The sequence below is a fragment of the Gossypium hirsutum genome, chromosome A09 (genome assembly GCF_007990345.1).
Source record: "Gossypium hirsutum isolate 1008001.06 chromosome A09, Gossypium_hirsutum_v2.1, whole genome shotgun sequence".
In the NCBI taxonomy this organism is placed as follows: Eukaryota; Viridiplantae; Streptophyta; class Magnoliopsida; order Malvales; family Malvaceae; genus Gossypium; species Gossypium hirsutum.
In genome coordinates, this window is record NC_053432.1 from 56,095,215 (window position 1) to 56,110,682 (window position 15,468).

A 15,468-nucleotide genomic window follows, 5' to 3' on the forward strand; every position below is an offset into this window, starting at 1 on the left:
GTTTACCTGTGATTCGCTTGAATTAGCCAAAATAGGACTCAAAGGCTTTCCTTTCAACAAAATCACAAGCAACCTATCAATGTCCCAACCAAGAACTTTACAAACAACCAATCCAAAAGCTCTATTGTCTGTCTTACACTTTGTTTTCGAAATCGATATACAATGCTGTACAAGTCCAATACACACCTGGAATTTCTTACCTAAATTTTCACCAATGCCACCACAAACCAAGCAAAAGAACTCACCTTTCTCATGATTCTCCTCATAGTAGCCCCTCAACTCATTGTTATTCACAAAAATTCTAATAAAAAACATGTCTACTTCATTCTTTTCTTCTTCTTCTTCATCAAAATCATCATCATCATCATCACCATCATCGATTTCTTCATCACGAACCCTGTTTTTGAAAAACTCTTTACAACTGTTAAGAACCTTGTTTTGCATTTGCATGTTGGCAAACCTGGCTTGGTCTTCAATTGAAACAGGTCTAACCGTGGAGTCTGGTTTAGACTTGGGTTCTGGCTATCCAGGAGAGGAAGGTGATGTTGGTTTCAGAAGGACTGACCAGTCGAGCCCAGGGTCAGGTTAGGGGTCTTTTTGTTTGACAGCAAGCAATAGATCAAGGTGCAAAGGATGAGTGAGGGGGAAGGAGAAGGAGAAGGGGAAGGGGAAGGGGAAGGGGAAGGAGAAGGGGAAGGAGCTTCATGTAATACCTCGAAATTTTTTTTACAGTAAAATATTATCCGTAATATAGTAAAATAAGGAAATAAAGTGACAAAAAGGGAAATTTTGAGTTATGTCAATATTGGGAAGTATATTATGACATATTGATTCAAGAAAGGACTAAATTGTAAAAGTGAGAAAAGTTTTATGGTCCAAGAGTAAATACTCAAAATTTGAAGGATTAAGGTATAAATATGAAAAGTTAAAAGACTAATAGTGCAAATATTTTAAAGGTGGAATGATCTAGAAACCAAGAAAAATTGATGAATTAGGACCAAATAGAATAGGTGAAGAATTATGAGGGACTAAATTGTAATTTTACCAAATTAAGTGATGACTCAAGAATAGAATTTTAAAAGATCATGAAGGGCAAAATGGTCAATTGGAAGAGAGAGAAATCTAGAGACAATGATGATGTTGGAGATATTTTAGATAAATTAATTAAATAAATATTAGTTTATTAATACTTTAAATTGATTTTTAAATGATATTTTATTATTTTATTATTATTTTATTTAATATATATATGTAAGGAAAGAAAGAGGAGGATGATCACCTTTCTCATGCAACTAATGTGAGAAGAAGAGGAAGAAACAAAGTTTTCCTTTTCTTACAATTTGGTCCTTCCATAAAAAATTCACCATTTTCACCTAGAAATCAAAAGAATTTCCATAGCTACTAAGAGACAAAAATGTTAAGGAGACCATGGGGAGTTAGAATATCAAGTTGGATTCAAGAAATAGAAGCTGGAGGAGAGAGAAAATCAAGTTAAAGATTGGTATCAAGAGAACAAGGTAAGTACATCAAGATTTCAATATGTTTTTAAGTTTGTTATTATTGACAAAGCATGGAAATAATGTTATAGTAGAGTTTTCTTACATAAGGTTCTATGTTCTTAATATGTTAGTGAAGAGAAAATAAGAGAAAGTGATGAGAAATGGTGTAGAAAAAGAAAATAAGGGTGTTATAACATGGTAATTAATATCTTACACTAAAACAGTTTTGGACAGCAGCAGTAGTCTAACTTTGAAAAATAATCAAAATTTTTTTAAATCTAATTATAGGATGAATAAAATATGAAATTAAAGCTTATTAAGTCTAGTTTCTTATAGAAGAAATTATGTAAGCAATGGAATTGTAAATCATGAGATATGATGAATTTTGTGAGACAAGGTTAGAATGATTTCAGGTTCCCCTGTTCTAACTTTGGAAAATCATAAAAAATTGGATAAAAATAATTATGGGCTTAAGTTTATATGTTTAGAATCCTGAATGAGTCTAGTTTCAATAGAAACAAATGAGAATATCATTCGAATTCTGTACGAGGAGATAATTAATTTTTAGTGAAGAAGGGCCAGAACTATCAGACAGCAGAACAGGGGTAACTTTAAAGAATAAACTGTACTTATTGGATAAACCAAAAATTCTTAAAATTTTATGGTAAGAATATATATGAGTCTAGTTTCAGGGAAAATTAGCAGATCTTAATTTGGAGTTCTATAGCTCCAGATATAAATAATTTAGTGACTATGACGCAGATAGACAGCTTGAATATTCATAAAAGTAAATAATAAAAATTATGGATAATGTTACTTACAAGTGTGTTATCTACATTAAGGATGTGGAATGGAGAGGAGGAGGAGGAAAAATATGTATGAATATTCATCTAGCATGGCTAATTTGTATATTTTAGGCTCAGGGACTAAATTGAATAAAAGTAAAATTTTATGGGCAATTTTGTAAAAATGTCAGAAATGACTAAATTGGATGAAATGAATTATTTTATTGTTTAAATTACAAAATTGAATGAAATTATTAATTTAGTTCAAAATCGGGGAAAAACATGTTTTAAGGGATTAAATTGAAAAGTGTTAAAATTATGGAAAATCCTGATATTTTATAGAATTTTTGGACTGTTATCAATACGTATGAGAACAATAGTTGGAAATAAGGATTAAATTGCAAGAATTTTATTTTCCTAACCATAAGGATGAAATCGTCATTAATTAAAAGTTTATGGGCAAAATGGTAATTTTGCCTAGAGCATTAATTAAATGCATTAGAATATGAAATGAATGAAAATAGTGATCAAATTTATTTATAAAGATCCGAATAACTCAAATACGAGACTTGATCGTGGAAAAGAAAAGATATCGAATTAATGAAATTATAAACACAAACAAGCAATGAGGTAAGTTTGTGTAACTTGAATTGTATTTTTAAACACTTGAAATATGTGGTTATGTGATGAAAATATGATTTGAATGTTCAATTCATGATAATTGATGGAATATTGATAATACTCGATATAAATTGAAAATAAATCCCGGTTGAATGGAATAGAATTCATGATTATACTTGTGAATTGTATTTTTGTCATGCATATGAAATTGATATGGATATATTTGATAATGCCCGATAAAATGATACATCCCGTTGAACAAAGGAAAATCCATCGAAATTCCGAGAAATTCAACGGGATAAATATGAGAAATGGAAGAATATGAAAATTATGGAATTAATGAACTCATAAATCATTTATCTTTGTATTGAATTTATATTATGATTTGTACATGTTATATGGACACATGGGTGGAAAGTATATGGTACATGAAATGTTGATATAATGAAATGAATGATAATGTTATTAAATAAACGGTAAGAGAATGATATGTATCATGGCATGTACATATGAGATTATCTTTTATATATTAATATAAGGAAAATATGTAAGTTAAGACGAGTATTAAATTTAAATATGATATATTGAGAAAATAAGAATTTATATGCAATATGTGTAAGTACACTAACAAGTGTTGCTGTTAATGATGCTTAAGAAAGTGCCAAGTCATTGATTGAATGGTAATATATATATTGATGCATGGAATCGGTAAGTATTTAAGTGAAATTTTTTAGTGATCTGTAAATGGTAGTAATGCTCCGAAACCCTGTTTCGGCAGCGGATACGGGTTAGAGGTGTTACACTTCAGGTAAGTTTACTGGGGAAGGAAACCTTTGGAAAACATCTTACCAAAATAAAATCGGTAAGACATTTTACTAAAATCAATGCTTCTTTTCCCGTGTTTTGTAAAAAGTTTTACAATAAGAAATTATTTTCAGCCAACCAAATATGGGAAAAGGTTGAAAAGCTTTTCTGCAAAAGCTTTTACGCAAAAGCTTTTACCCCTAAACAAAGGCAGCCTTGGTTTTTTTTTTAAAAAAGAACAGAATGCTCCCCCTTTTGCTAGGGTTTCGACCTAGCCTGGTGCAGCATCTGAGGGTCATTCGTGCCTCGCACCTCCGCCTCTACTGACGTTCCACGGAGCGGAATAAGGTAAGCCTTTCTCTTTCGGTTTTTCTTAAAATCAGTTTGTAAAGAAACAAAAAGAGAAAGAAAAAAAATGAAACAAGAATGCTGAAGGAGAAAGAGCGAAAAGACAACCTCTTGAATCTGATTTTTATTGCTATTGAGCCTTTTTGTTTGTATACAGTATCCCTAAAAATAAAAAAAGTCCCCATTTTACACTCGATTCTCTTCGATTTTATAGCCGAACGAAAGAAAAACAAACAAAACTTCTTTGTTGTTGTCTCTTTTTTTGTGTTTGTTTGCAGTTGCATGTGTAGGCATACCATTGACGTGGTGTGGTGGAGCGGTGCACGACGCGGGGCGTGTGAAGGTTGTTCGGCAGTTGAGGGCTACGGCGCGAGGGGTTGGGATTATGGTTTGTTTGGGGTTTGGGAATTGGGCTAGGTTGGGTCTAAGTAATTTGGGCCGATTGGATTGGGTGTGGCATTTGGGTTTGTGTGATCGGGCCAGAATTGTATTTTGGGCCAGGATTTAGAACTTGGGGCTTACAATTTGTATTGGACTGTGTTATTATTGGGCCCCGGGCTAAAAATTGGGCCCTACACACATGACATGACATGATATGGTTTTTCTTTTCTGAAATTAGACCCTATACAATATGTTCCTGCCATGGCCTCATCTATTGCCGTTATCGATAGATTTGAAGCACTCTCTTATGCTCAATTTCTTTCCAAGGAAAAGAGTGCGACGGGCCCAAAAGTTATTAGTGCCTTTAGTTATAAATAGGTTTTACATTTCGTTGTTTTGGTTTCAAAGACTCTCTACCATAATACGAATCAATATATATTATTTTTTTAGGTAAATTAAAGTGGAATCATTTCGTAATATAATTTTATAATATATTAATTTAAGATTTCATCATTTTTAAAGAGATTAAATATTTTTATTTTATTTTAAGTAGTTAAAGTGTAATTTTATCTTAAACCAATTTTTAATTTAATCATTTGATAAAAACTTATATAACAAATTTTCCATATGAGGGGCCCTTGCCTATCTTCCTCAGATTCGTTCCTATAGTCACTCAACTATTAATAAATTTTTTTTTTGGTCACCCAACTATGAAAAGTTACAAAATGGTCACTTAGTTATTCATTTTTTTTCTTTTTTGTCGCCCGTCATTAAATGGCTAACAAAAATTTGATGTGTCAGCTTTTAAAATTGGCATAATAGCAGCTTTAATGCTCAAACATTTATACATGTCAATTTAGTATTGATTTTAAAACATTTAACCCTCGAAGTTTACACATTATATAATTTGGTCCTTTTTGCATTTTTGCTTTTCTACGATCTTTTCAACTAAAAAGCTAAAGTAGATAAATTTATCAACTAAATTTGATCAAAAGCATTCCAAAAATGAAAACACCTGAAAACCCTAGGTCATAATGTTTACCTTATCTCATTATTTTCTTTTGATACTCTAATTCTTCATCATTGGATTGACCACTAACAATTGAGATGACTAAGTTTTCACCGATTCATTTTTTTTAGATTACATAAGATTTGTGCTTGAATTGTTTGACGTCAATTCAACTGAGCTGCTCTTATTATTGTTGTTGTTGTTGTCATTATTACGTCTTTACAAACATAAAGAGTCTTGTCACTCGTTCAGTTAGTCCACTATTATAAGGAAAACAAAAGTGCTTTTGATATCATCAACTTCCATAGTCGAAGCCTCAATAATCTTAGATAAGTTTGGGGAGTGGATAAACTAAATAGACTGGGGACCCGAGAGTTCAAACAGAGTCATAATGAACTTGTATTATTGGTCGCCAAAGCTAACATCAAACGATGGGTTTTGTTGGTAAATAGGAGCGATTAAAGTGCTACCATTTCGTCCTTTTGTGACATCGTCCCTACATTTGACTCAATGGAAAAAATGAAGAACGAGAAGAATAAATAAAATGACCCAAATCTTGTGAACTAGCTAATTCAATTCCTTAAACATAAAAAGTATCCACTTTGTTAATTCAACCCGATTTCAAGTCTAACAACTTCAAAAGATTAAGCTTTGATTTGCTTCGTCAATGGCAGTTAGCTCAAGCTAATAAAAACGAGTTAATTGTTATTAAAAGATATCAAGTTCTCAACCATTTAAAGTTTAAGGAAAGCAATATATTTGAGGATTACCTAATTTAATAATAAATAGAAATTTTTTAAAAAATTGTTTATGTTTTTATTCCTAATTTACTCATTGTTTAATGAATTACATTTTCATGTAAAACTAGAATAAAATTAGGAAATGTGTAAATATTAAGAGCTATTTTTTTAAAAAAAATTAAGATTAAATTGACACAATTGATAAACGTTAAGGACTAAATTTGTTATTATGTCGATTTTAAAATGTCATGTTATCTTTCCATTAGCTATTAACTATCTGTGAAAAAAAAAATTTTTGATTTGTTGGGTGATCATTTTGTAAGTACTTTTCATAGTTGGGTGACCAAAAAAGAAACTTACTAATAGTTCGGTGGCTATCGGAGTAATTTACCTTACTTTTTTTGCTCGGCTCGAAGCAATGTATATAGTTTTTAGTTTGTTAACCCTAGAGGGTTGTGATTCTATTATTGTTAATTTGGTTAAGCTATCTTTGCAGAGTTGGTACAAGACTAACGATGATGAGTTGTCGATCATTTGAAACAGTTGCCATGGTTAAGAGTGTTCAAACAGTTAACCCAAACCAAACTAGTATTAATTGAATTAGTCAAATTTTTTTAATCCTTTAACCACTAACTAAATCAATTTTTTTCAAAAAAAAGTTAACTGAACTAAAACTGAATTAACCGAAATTTATATGTTTTTATTTTTCTGTTTAAAACAAGTATAAAACATATCAAAATAAAATTGATAATGTCCATTTGACCAAATTATCTGAATTAAAACTACATATAATTTGCATTATTAATTATTAAGTTCGGTTAATTTGGTTAATTACCCGATTTCAAACCGAATTAAATGATAATCAAACTTCCAAAAAATCATTCATCGATCTCTGACCGAATTAGATCGGTTAAGCGACCGATTAACTAAATTAGACCGATTCGGTCTATCAATTCGATTTTAACCAAAATCTAAACACCCCTAGCCATAGCTTCTCTTGTAAAGGTTTGAATGTTAATCCCTTTAGTTTTTTTGTCTCTTTGTCGTGTATTTTTTATTTTGTTTCTTTGATATTCCAACCACAAAACGTATATGGTGGTTGTCCAAGGTAAGGGATAGAACCCACCTATGCAGTGTAGGCTTAATGTTTTATCTTTTGTTGGTTTTTCGGAAGGGCAAGTTCCTTCCATTTGTCATTTGGAGCTTCATCTTTCTAGAGAAATAAGTCCAAACATCGTCAATGCATCAAAAGGATATTGATGGTTCAGACTGGTTAAAGGCATGATCTTAAGTTTAATTTGGACCTTAGATTATGGCCACCCAAAGGAGAAAAAGAAGAAAATTGATGATAGAAATAAGAAGTGTCTTTCTTAGTATTAATGAAACATCAAAGACATATAGATTGTTCAATCCCGTGACAAAGAAACTTGTAAGTCAAGATGTTGTGTGTTGATGAAGAGAACTCTTGGGATTGGGATGAGCAGGAGCCTACTCAAGTCCCTTGTGCTAATAAAGTTGAAAAAACTTGAATGCCCGAGAACACCTCTTCACCAGCCACTTAAATTTTTCCAACACAAGAAGAAAAAACTAGTGTAGCAACTAAAGTACTTCAGCGTGTTCGAAGAAGGCATATATGGATGCAATATTATGAGGTTATTGAAATTGGAGAAAATGATGATGCATTTACTCATTTTGCATTGCTCGTAGTTTGTGACCCAACAAATTTTGAAAGTGCTTTCAAGGAAGCAAAATTGCAAGAGGCAATGGATGTTGAAATTGATGCCACCGAAAGGAGTTATACTTGGGAGTTGGTCGATCTTCCTAAAGGACATAAAACCATTGGTGTCAAGTGGGTCTACAAGATAAATGTGAAGGAAAATGGCCAAGTTGACAAGTGCAAGGCGTGGTAAGTAGCTAATGGGTACAAGTAAAAGTATGGCGTGGACTACATATAAGTTTTTGCCCTAGTTATAGTACATATCATCATCATATTGATGTTGCATTAGCAATACATAATTATTGGCCTAACTTTCAATTAAATATCGAATTGACATTCTTGCATGGAAGAGGTATTTATTGAACAACCCCATAATTATATTAAGATAAAAAAAGAGAGCATAAAATTTATAGATTGAAAACTATTTTATATGGACTAAAACAAGCTCCACAAGTTCGGTGTGGTCATATTGAAGCTCCACAAGCTTGTTCTTGTCAAGCTATTTAGTTTAGGAAAATTCTTGAAGACTTGGAATTCAAGCAAGAAAGAGACATTACAATTTTTTGTGAAAACAACTCAACCATCCAATTGTCAAAAAAAAAAAAAAATCTTATGCTACACAGAAGAAACAAGCATATTGATATAAAATATTACCTTTTTTGTGAAACTTTAATCATGAAGGAACAATTGAACTAAAGTGAAGATCAAGTTGTTAATGTATTTACCAAGCCTCTCAAGTTGGCATCATTTATCAAGTTCAAAAAAGTACTTGTTTGCACTTCGGAAAATCTAGATAGCGTTAGCCATCAAGTAGTAAGTATGGAATAATTAATTAATTTAGGCTAGTCTGTAGTTTAATTTTAAAAAAAAAAGTCTTAACTCAACTCAACCCACCCAAATAACTCACTCTACTATTTTAAAAAATAAAAAATAAAAAATAAAATATCTAATATTAATATTTTATATTATATGCTTAAATTTAAATAAAATATATTTCAAATTATTCAATTTAAATTCGGACAGAACCAGATTCAAAGACAAAATATCATTGCCAAAACTCAGGCCGAGCCGGTTGGACCGATTTAATCACTTAGCCCATAAACAAGTTGAATTCAAACGCGATATAGCCCGGTCTGAGCTGGGCCTACCCAACCGGGCGGATGAGAGGTCAATTCAAATTTCTTTTTCAAAGAAGTCAGTTCAAAATTTATATTGTTATTTATAATATTTTTAATTTTAAAAGTGTCTAAAGTAGCCTGTTATCCAATGCGGCGAGGACCACATCGCTATAATGCAACCCCCTGCGCATATATTAACGGAAAACCAAAATCCAAAAGAGAAAAACCGTCAGTTTTTTGTTTTCGTTTTATTTTTCCTTCCCAATTTTGCTCCGCCACAATGCCAACTCATCTCTTCTCTCCGCCTAGGGTTTCCATTTCCGCCATTGCAGCTCTTTCCTGAACTTTTAGTTTCACTCACATTGCATCGGGATCAGCGCATTGTTTTGAGAACTAATTCGAATTTTTTAACTTTCTCCACAATTTTAGGGTTTTTTCCCAAAATTTTAATGGTGTAGATCGAGGTGAGTCTTTATTCTTTATCATTTTCATATTCTATTTTTATAGGTTTTTTTTTAAAAACTGTAAATTTTTTTAACGAGCTATAATTTCTTGTATTTTCTTTATTCTGGATTGCATGACTGCGTAAGATTTTTTTGTATATGTGAATTTACAATGTATATAGTTTTTCCTCGTTTTTATTTTAAATTTTGTTTAATCACATTTTTTTACATTTGAGTTTCCTTTAATTATTTAAATTTTATTTCTCTTAAAAAATTAATATGAAAAGGAAATGGTTAATAATATACAATTTTACAAACATGATAGTTTTCAAACTTTTTATCTCCTGGAATTGCCAGCATTTATTGAAAAACAATAAATTTTAAACGCGTGGAATTATTATTAGCATTAGTATTAATTATGAGCTATACATTGCTGTAGTAACATTGTGGTGATTTTATCTGCATTGCTCATTGCAGTGTATAGATTCGGAGCTAGCTTTGTGTCTCAATGGTATGCTCACTGGGAAGTGGTAGAATGGCGGTTATGGCTAGGCTTCTTGAAGCAGGAAGCATCTCGCCGAGTATAGCAGGTACACTATTATTACACGGTATGAAATATCGGAATGTGAATGCTTCCAATATGTTACTTCAATTCGGGTGTGATAGATAGAGTATGTGACTGCCACGTGTATGCCTTTTCTTAACAAGTTTCCTTGTATTTAGAGCGTCTTGGGATTATATCCTCACATCCACGTCCATATGTGTCCAACATGGGTATTTCAAGAAAAATGAAGAGTTGAAGCAACGCTTATTATAAAAATTTTAATAATTTGCACTCGTTGGTTGCATGGTCAAATTGAAATGATGTGGTCTAATTTTGTGAGCAATCAGTAATTAGTTACTAGGAAGTGAAATAGAATGTTGCAAATGAACTGACGTAAGAGAAATCATTAAAGAAATATCTCAATTTTGCATCACCCGTTTCTTACTTTTATTCTTTTATATTGTATGTAACTGTCATGTTCTGAATGCTTTAAGGGAGATAAATATGTTGTGTCATACAATTGGTCTCTTCTTTTTGAGAAACTCTGTAATTATTCTTTCTTTTTGAGAAGGTCTCTGTAATTATTATAGTGAAGTTAGTGGTAGCTGTGCTCCACCACAAAAAGAGAACCCACAACTTCCTGTCTCTCCCTGAATATTTCGCACTTTTGATCCATTTACTAGATCTTTTTTATTTGTTTTTGTTCTGTCTTTCTGTCTTATTCAAGCATGTAATTAGATGTGTAAAACTCTTGATTCACTTTTAAAATAGTTAAAACAAAAGAAGCATGTTGTCAAATTTATGAAACCGCACCTCAAACTTGACCATTGTTGCTTGCACTCGGAGGATGTGTTATCAAATTTAGGTCTTACTGTTTCAAATGAACTGGATATGTTGGTCCAATTTATTAAACAACATGGTATTGACATTGTCCTCGCTGTTGGCAGAGGAGGTTGGCAATAAAAAATTAGCTGCTCAATACATTTACAGAGAATTGCATGAGGCAGATGAGGCAAATTTACTTGATGAAGAAGGTGATGCTGTGCGGACTAATGTTTGTTTTATTGGTTTTTCAATTTAATAATGTTTCTTTTGCACCAAATTATATGGGCCATGCTGTGATCATTGTTTATGATGGCACGTTGATTTTTCTCACAGATATGCATGTCTTTGGCTTGAAGCCCATGACTGATCCTTTAAATTTGGTGAGTTTATCTGAGCTATGAAATCTCAGTTCTCTTTGACATCATGTATAAAACTCTTTCATCTAAAGAGTTGTTTCTGTTGATGCTCTCTCTGATCTATAACTATGATACCTTTGCCTATTAAGGCTCCCTCTATATGGTTTGGATTGCTGATGTATAATCTTAAATAAAAAAGAAATTCACATTTGAGTCCTACATGGGGTTTTGCAAATGTATGGTTAATTAAAGCCACCTAGAGTTTAACTTTTTCGCATGAGAATACTCAGCTTGCCTTTTACATTCTTAGTTACCAAAATTTCTTTGTAGCATCCAACGTGTGTTTTATTTGTTTTTAGTTTTAAGGTTGTGTCTTCACTAAGGTAGAAATTTATTCTTTATACAGTCAGTTCGTTGGGTTCTACATAAGTTGTTTTTGTGCACGCCAAATATTTTTTCTGTCGCGTAATTGTTTAATATAATCATGAAGGTATGTTGTAATGCTTGTAAGAAGCCGGTCAAGGCCAGTCAATATGCTGCTCATGCAGGTATGGAGGCATTTTACTTTTGTAACCAACTTTTCCCAATTTGTCATTATGATTAATTCAAACACTGCTAAAATTGATGTTAAGACTAGTTTATTATTATCATCTATAATATTGATAAACATTTATCTGCATTTAATGTAATTTCTGTTGTCAGTCAATTGCTATTGTTCTCAATGATCTTTCTATAAGCAGTATGAACTAGGGATTTATGGTCATTTTGTCTACATTGTTTCTTTAGTTAGTGGTGCTTCACTGAAATTGTTTCTTTTCTCTCCCTGCCGATTTTTCCAGAACTCTGTAGGTCACTAAAAATCACAGAAGAAATTATTTTGGAGCTTGATGGTAATACAGGCCATAGGAAACCTCCAAGGAAGGAAAGGAAGAAGTCAGTAGCAGCTTATGCTAGTATCCAATTTTTTTCACCTTTTTCTTCTCCAATGTGTTTAATTATTTTTGTTGCCTTCGCTTTTAAGTTTCAATCTCCTTTTATTCAATTTGTTACTATACTAATCACTCTTTTTTCGGGAAAATAGAAATATCAAAAGTACTTAAAATAGCTTTAGATGTTTTTTCTCTTTAAATGAAAATTTGTTTTTTGGTTTCCTTGTGTTTTATGTTAAGGAAGTGCCCTACTTTTTCAGTTTCATTACTAGGAAACTTGTATTTCCTAGTTGATTCATATTTTTATATTTCTTAACCTCTCTTAGACCAACCTACACTAGCTGGGGACCAGGAAAGATCCGAAATTATTGATGCTGATGATGATCCTACAGCATCAGAATCCCTCGTGGATGGGCAAATTGGAATGACTTCTTCCTTAACCATGCATGTGAAACGTAAGTGGATCATGTTGTTGATTTCTCTTGCTTTTCCCATTATTTAATGGTATGATTTTATGATGTAATGCCTATGTGAAATGTGTCATTATTTAGTTAATACATGTCAGTTCTCCCTTTGCAGCAACTGCTTCGTTATTTGAGCTTGATGCATCATTTCCCTTTTCTTCTAGGGAATTCAACTTGTATAGATATGGGATATCTGATGGATGGCTCAGGAATTAGTCCCCAGAATACTGATCAATCAGCCTCTCTAGTGCCACCTTCAACAAAACGCTTTAAATTGTATTCTCGTTGTCCTTTTTTTCTTTTCAAATAATAGTAAATTTGTCCTAATGATGTCTGCTTATAGTTCAGCATGATAAAATTGTCTTTTCTTTATAACAAATTTTACCTTAGCATGCTTGTAATTATCTTCCTCTTCATTACTGTTGACTCTACCCAATTTGTGGTTTCCAGAAACCTGTTTTCCTCTTCTTGTTCCTTTCCTTTGAGATGAGTATTGTATTCTTTTTTTCTGTAGCTCAAACATGGAGTATATGAGTGCAAATGTTTGAGAAAGGTTTTAAGTGACTGAGCATATTGGCATTTAGGTTGATTCATTTCTTTCTTTACAGTCTGCCAGCCTGGGGAGGATTGATTTTGTAAAATGTTGTACTTATGAATTGTGATATTTTGTTAGCTTTTTTCCGGGCTCCTTATGAAGTAGGTCACCTCTTGTTATTCAAGCTTTTGTTATTCTTTCTGAAGATCTTTTTGTTTTCTAGTGGATGATGCCTTCCTTTTCTCTTTTTGGTAGGCTAGCTGGTAACCGACTTCCCTTTCCGGATGATCCAAAAACAGCTTCTGGTGTGAAAAATATTCTAAATTCACATGACCTGTATGCATGTAAGGCTATACTAAATTTGTTGTTGTCATTCTATTTCCTGAAAATTCTCAGTTGGACAATATCTCCGGCATTTAGCTAAGGCAGAAAGGCTTTGGTTCACAATAAGAGTTTTCGATGTTTTGTTTGAGTATCTTGGGATGGCTTTTAACCAAAATTCTGGAGCAGAGATATATGCCTCTCAGAAAGGCTATCCTATTACCAAATTATTGCTCGTCGCTACTCATGCATTAATGTTTATCATGTACATTTGCAGCAAAGGACTCTCCAATTGGAACAGTTTCCAGAAGTGAAACCCCTAACGTTAACTGTAAACTGACAAAAGGTAATCCTTACTGCTTTCACTTAAGTATAGTAGTTTCTGAATCTTGTAATTGACCATGAACTTTCTTTTTGCCTGCCATTAAATCAGATTCACCTGCCCCTCTTAGTACCAAAATGTATTACTCTCAAAGAAATAGTCGTCTTCGCTTAGCGCTTAGTCACCAGTACTTCATTACTTCAACCAAAGAACTTTACAGTGAAATGGCTAATCGACAAGTGTCAAAGCAGAGCACGATGATGTTACGGGATTCTTCTCAGGGGGGCTGTCCTCTTGAACAGGCGGATAATCTGCTTACCAAGAAGGTTTGCCCCTGCTAACTATGCTTACTTTAGGCTTTCCTCTTTCATCTAGGTTGTAATGAGTTTGAATGTGATTTGCTTAAGGACACAAATGAATTAAAGAGAGATTATTTTGAATCATCTAACTGGAACCTTTTTCATGATTAATCTTGAGTTTCCCTTGCAACTTTGTTTTAATTTAGTAGGAAAAACCGAAAATAACAGAAAAAAAGGGTCATCATTTAACTTTTACAAGATACCTAGTCTTTAATTTCATTTATATCTTCAAGATCTCATCCTTGACTTTAAGTTAAAGTCCTCAACTCAACAATCAGTGGAATGCTATTCAAAGTTTAACAGACGAATGTCCACCAAGCAAACTAAAGATTGATGCTTATTATTTGAAGCAATTAGGGCTTCTTTAATCATGAAGAAGCACAGCATGGATTTTTAAAAATAATGAAGTGCTTTTTGATATGCCCTATGTGATTCATATGTTTTATGCATCTAGATGAACTGAAACTTCAAGGATTGAGTGGATTGTTTATCAGTTAAATAGAATAAATTTGTATCTATATGGTTGATTGCCGTAACTCTTTTGCTGCACTGCAATATCTAGAAGTATTCATTGAGTTCAGAAAAACTTTGACTAATTTCATGTTCCTTGAAATGCAGCCAGAGTCTTCTCTGCAGAAGCCCGATCAAGTTCTTGCCCAAATTTCAGAATTACGCTCGAGTAAATCTGAGGTGTGCCTGCCATCCAATGACTTCTCAAATCCGCATCCTGTTGATATTATTCCAAGGCCTCAGGCTGATTCTGTTGGATTGACCCGAAGCAAATATGTTCCTGAGCACCATACTTTTGCTGGAAACTCAGGTAGTCTACTAACATAGTTGCGGTTTGCTCCAAAGTTTTTGACTTCTTTCTTTACAAATCTTCTTGTAGTTTGATTTTCTGCAGACAAACTGCTGGGGCCTTTGCAGCCTCCTAATGGAAGTGTTCCTGTTGTATAGACAGTCCCGGGATCAATTTTTGCTTGGCGAAGGTGTATTTAGCCATACATGAGATTTAGGATCCATTTTTGAAAACCTAGGAAAGCATATCTCTTCAATTGTTCATTCTAGTCTTCTGAATTACACTTTTGACAACTTGCTTCTATTTATATTTCATGGAAATGAAGTAAATATCTTTCAATTACTGTTGCTCACCGGTCTATTTGAGCTCCTCCATGCCATTTTTACCGTTTTAGGTGTTGTATAGTCTATTATCCTCCTGCTTCGGATAGTGTATCCATTTATTCGTTCCGGATCTCAAGCCTAATTTCAAGATCTGGAACTAGGTCTAATTATCCAACTTGGTTGAAACCAAACATAAATGTGAAAGAAAGGACCTGATTATCTCGCG

At 32.8% G+C, this 15,468-nt stretch overlaps 1 protein-coding gene across 2 annotated transcripts; it reads left to right on the plus strand.

Moving 5' to 3' along the window:
- The first annotated feature begins 9,235 nt into the window (after nucleotides 1-9,235).
- LOC107888920 (uncharacterized) lies at nucleotides 9,236-15,261 on the plus strand. Of its 2 annotated transcripts, none has more exons than XM_016813189.2 (13): nucleotides 9,236-9,486; nucleotides 9,943-10,055; nucleotides 10,957-11,043; nucleotides 11,168-11,214; nucleotides 11,681-11,738; nucleotides 12,030-12,143; nucleotides 12,446-12,574; nucleotides 12,748-12,859; nucleotides 13,374-13,462; nucleotides 13,717-13,785; nucleotides 13,873-14,087; nucleotides 14,739-14,940; nucleotides 15,010-15,261. In XM_016813189.2, exons 2-13 carry the CDS (start codon nucleotides 9,974-9,976, stop codon nucleotides 15,012-15,014), a joined length of 1,209 nt encoding a protein of 402 aa, XP_016668678.1. In that variant the 5' UTR covers nucleotides 9,236-9,486; nucleotides 9,943-9,973; the 3' UTR covers nucleotides 15,015-15,261. The 2 variants fall into 2 exon arrangements, with proteins under 2 accessions (XP_016668678.1, XP_016668677.1); XM_016813188.2 differs by having other exon boundaries at nucleotides 15,025-15,261.
- Nucleotides 15,262-15,468: the final 207 nt, after the last annotated feature.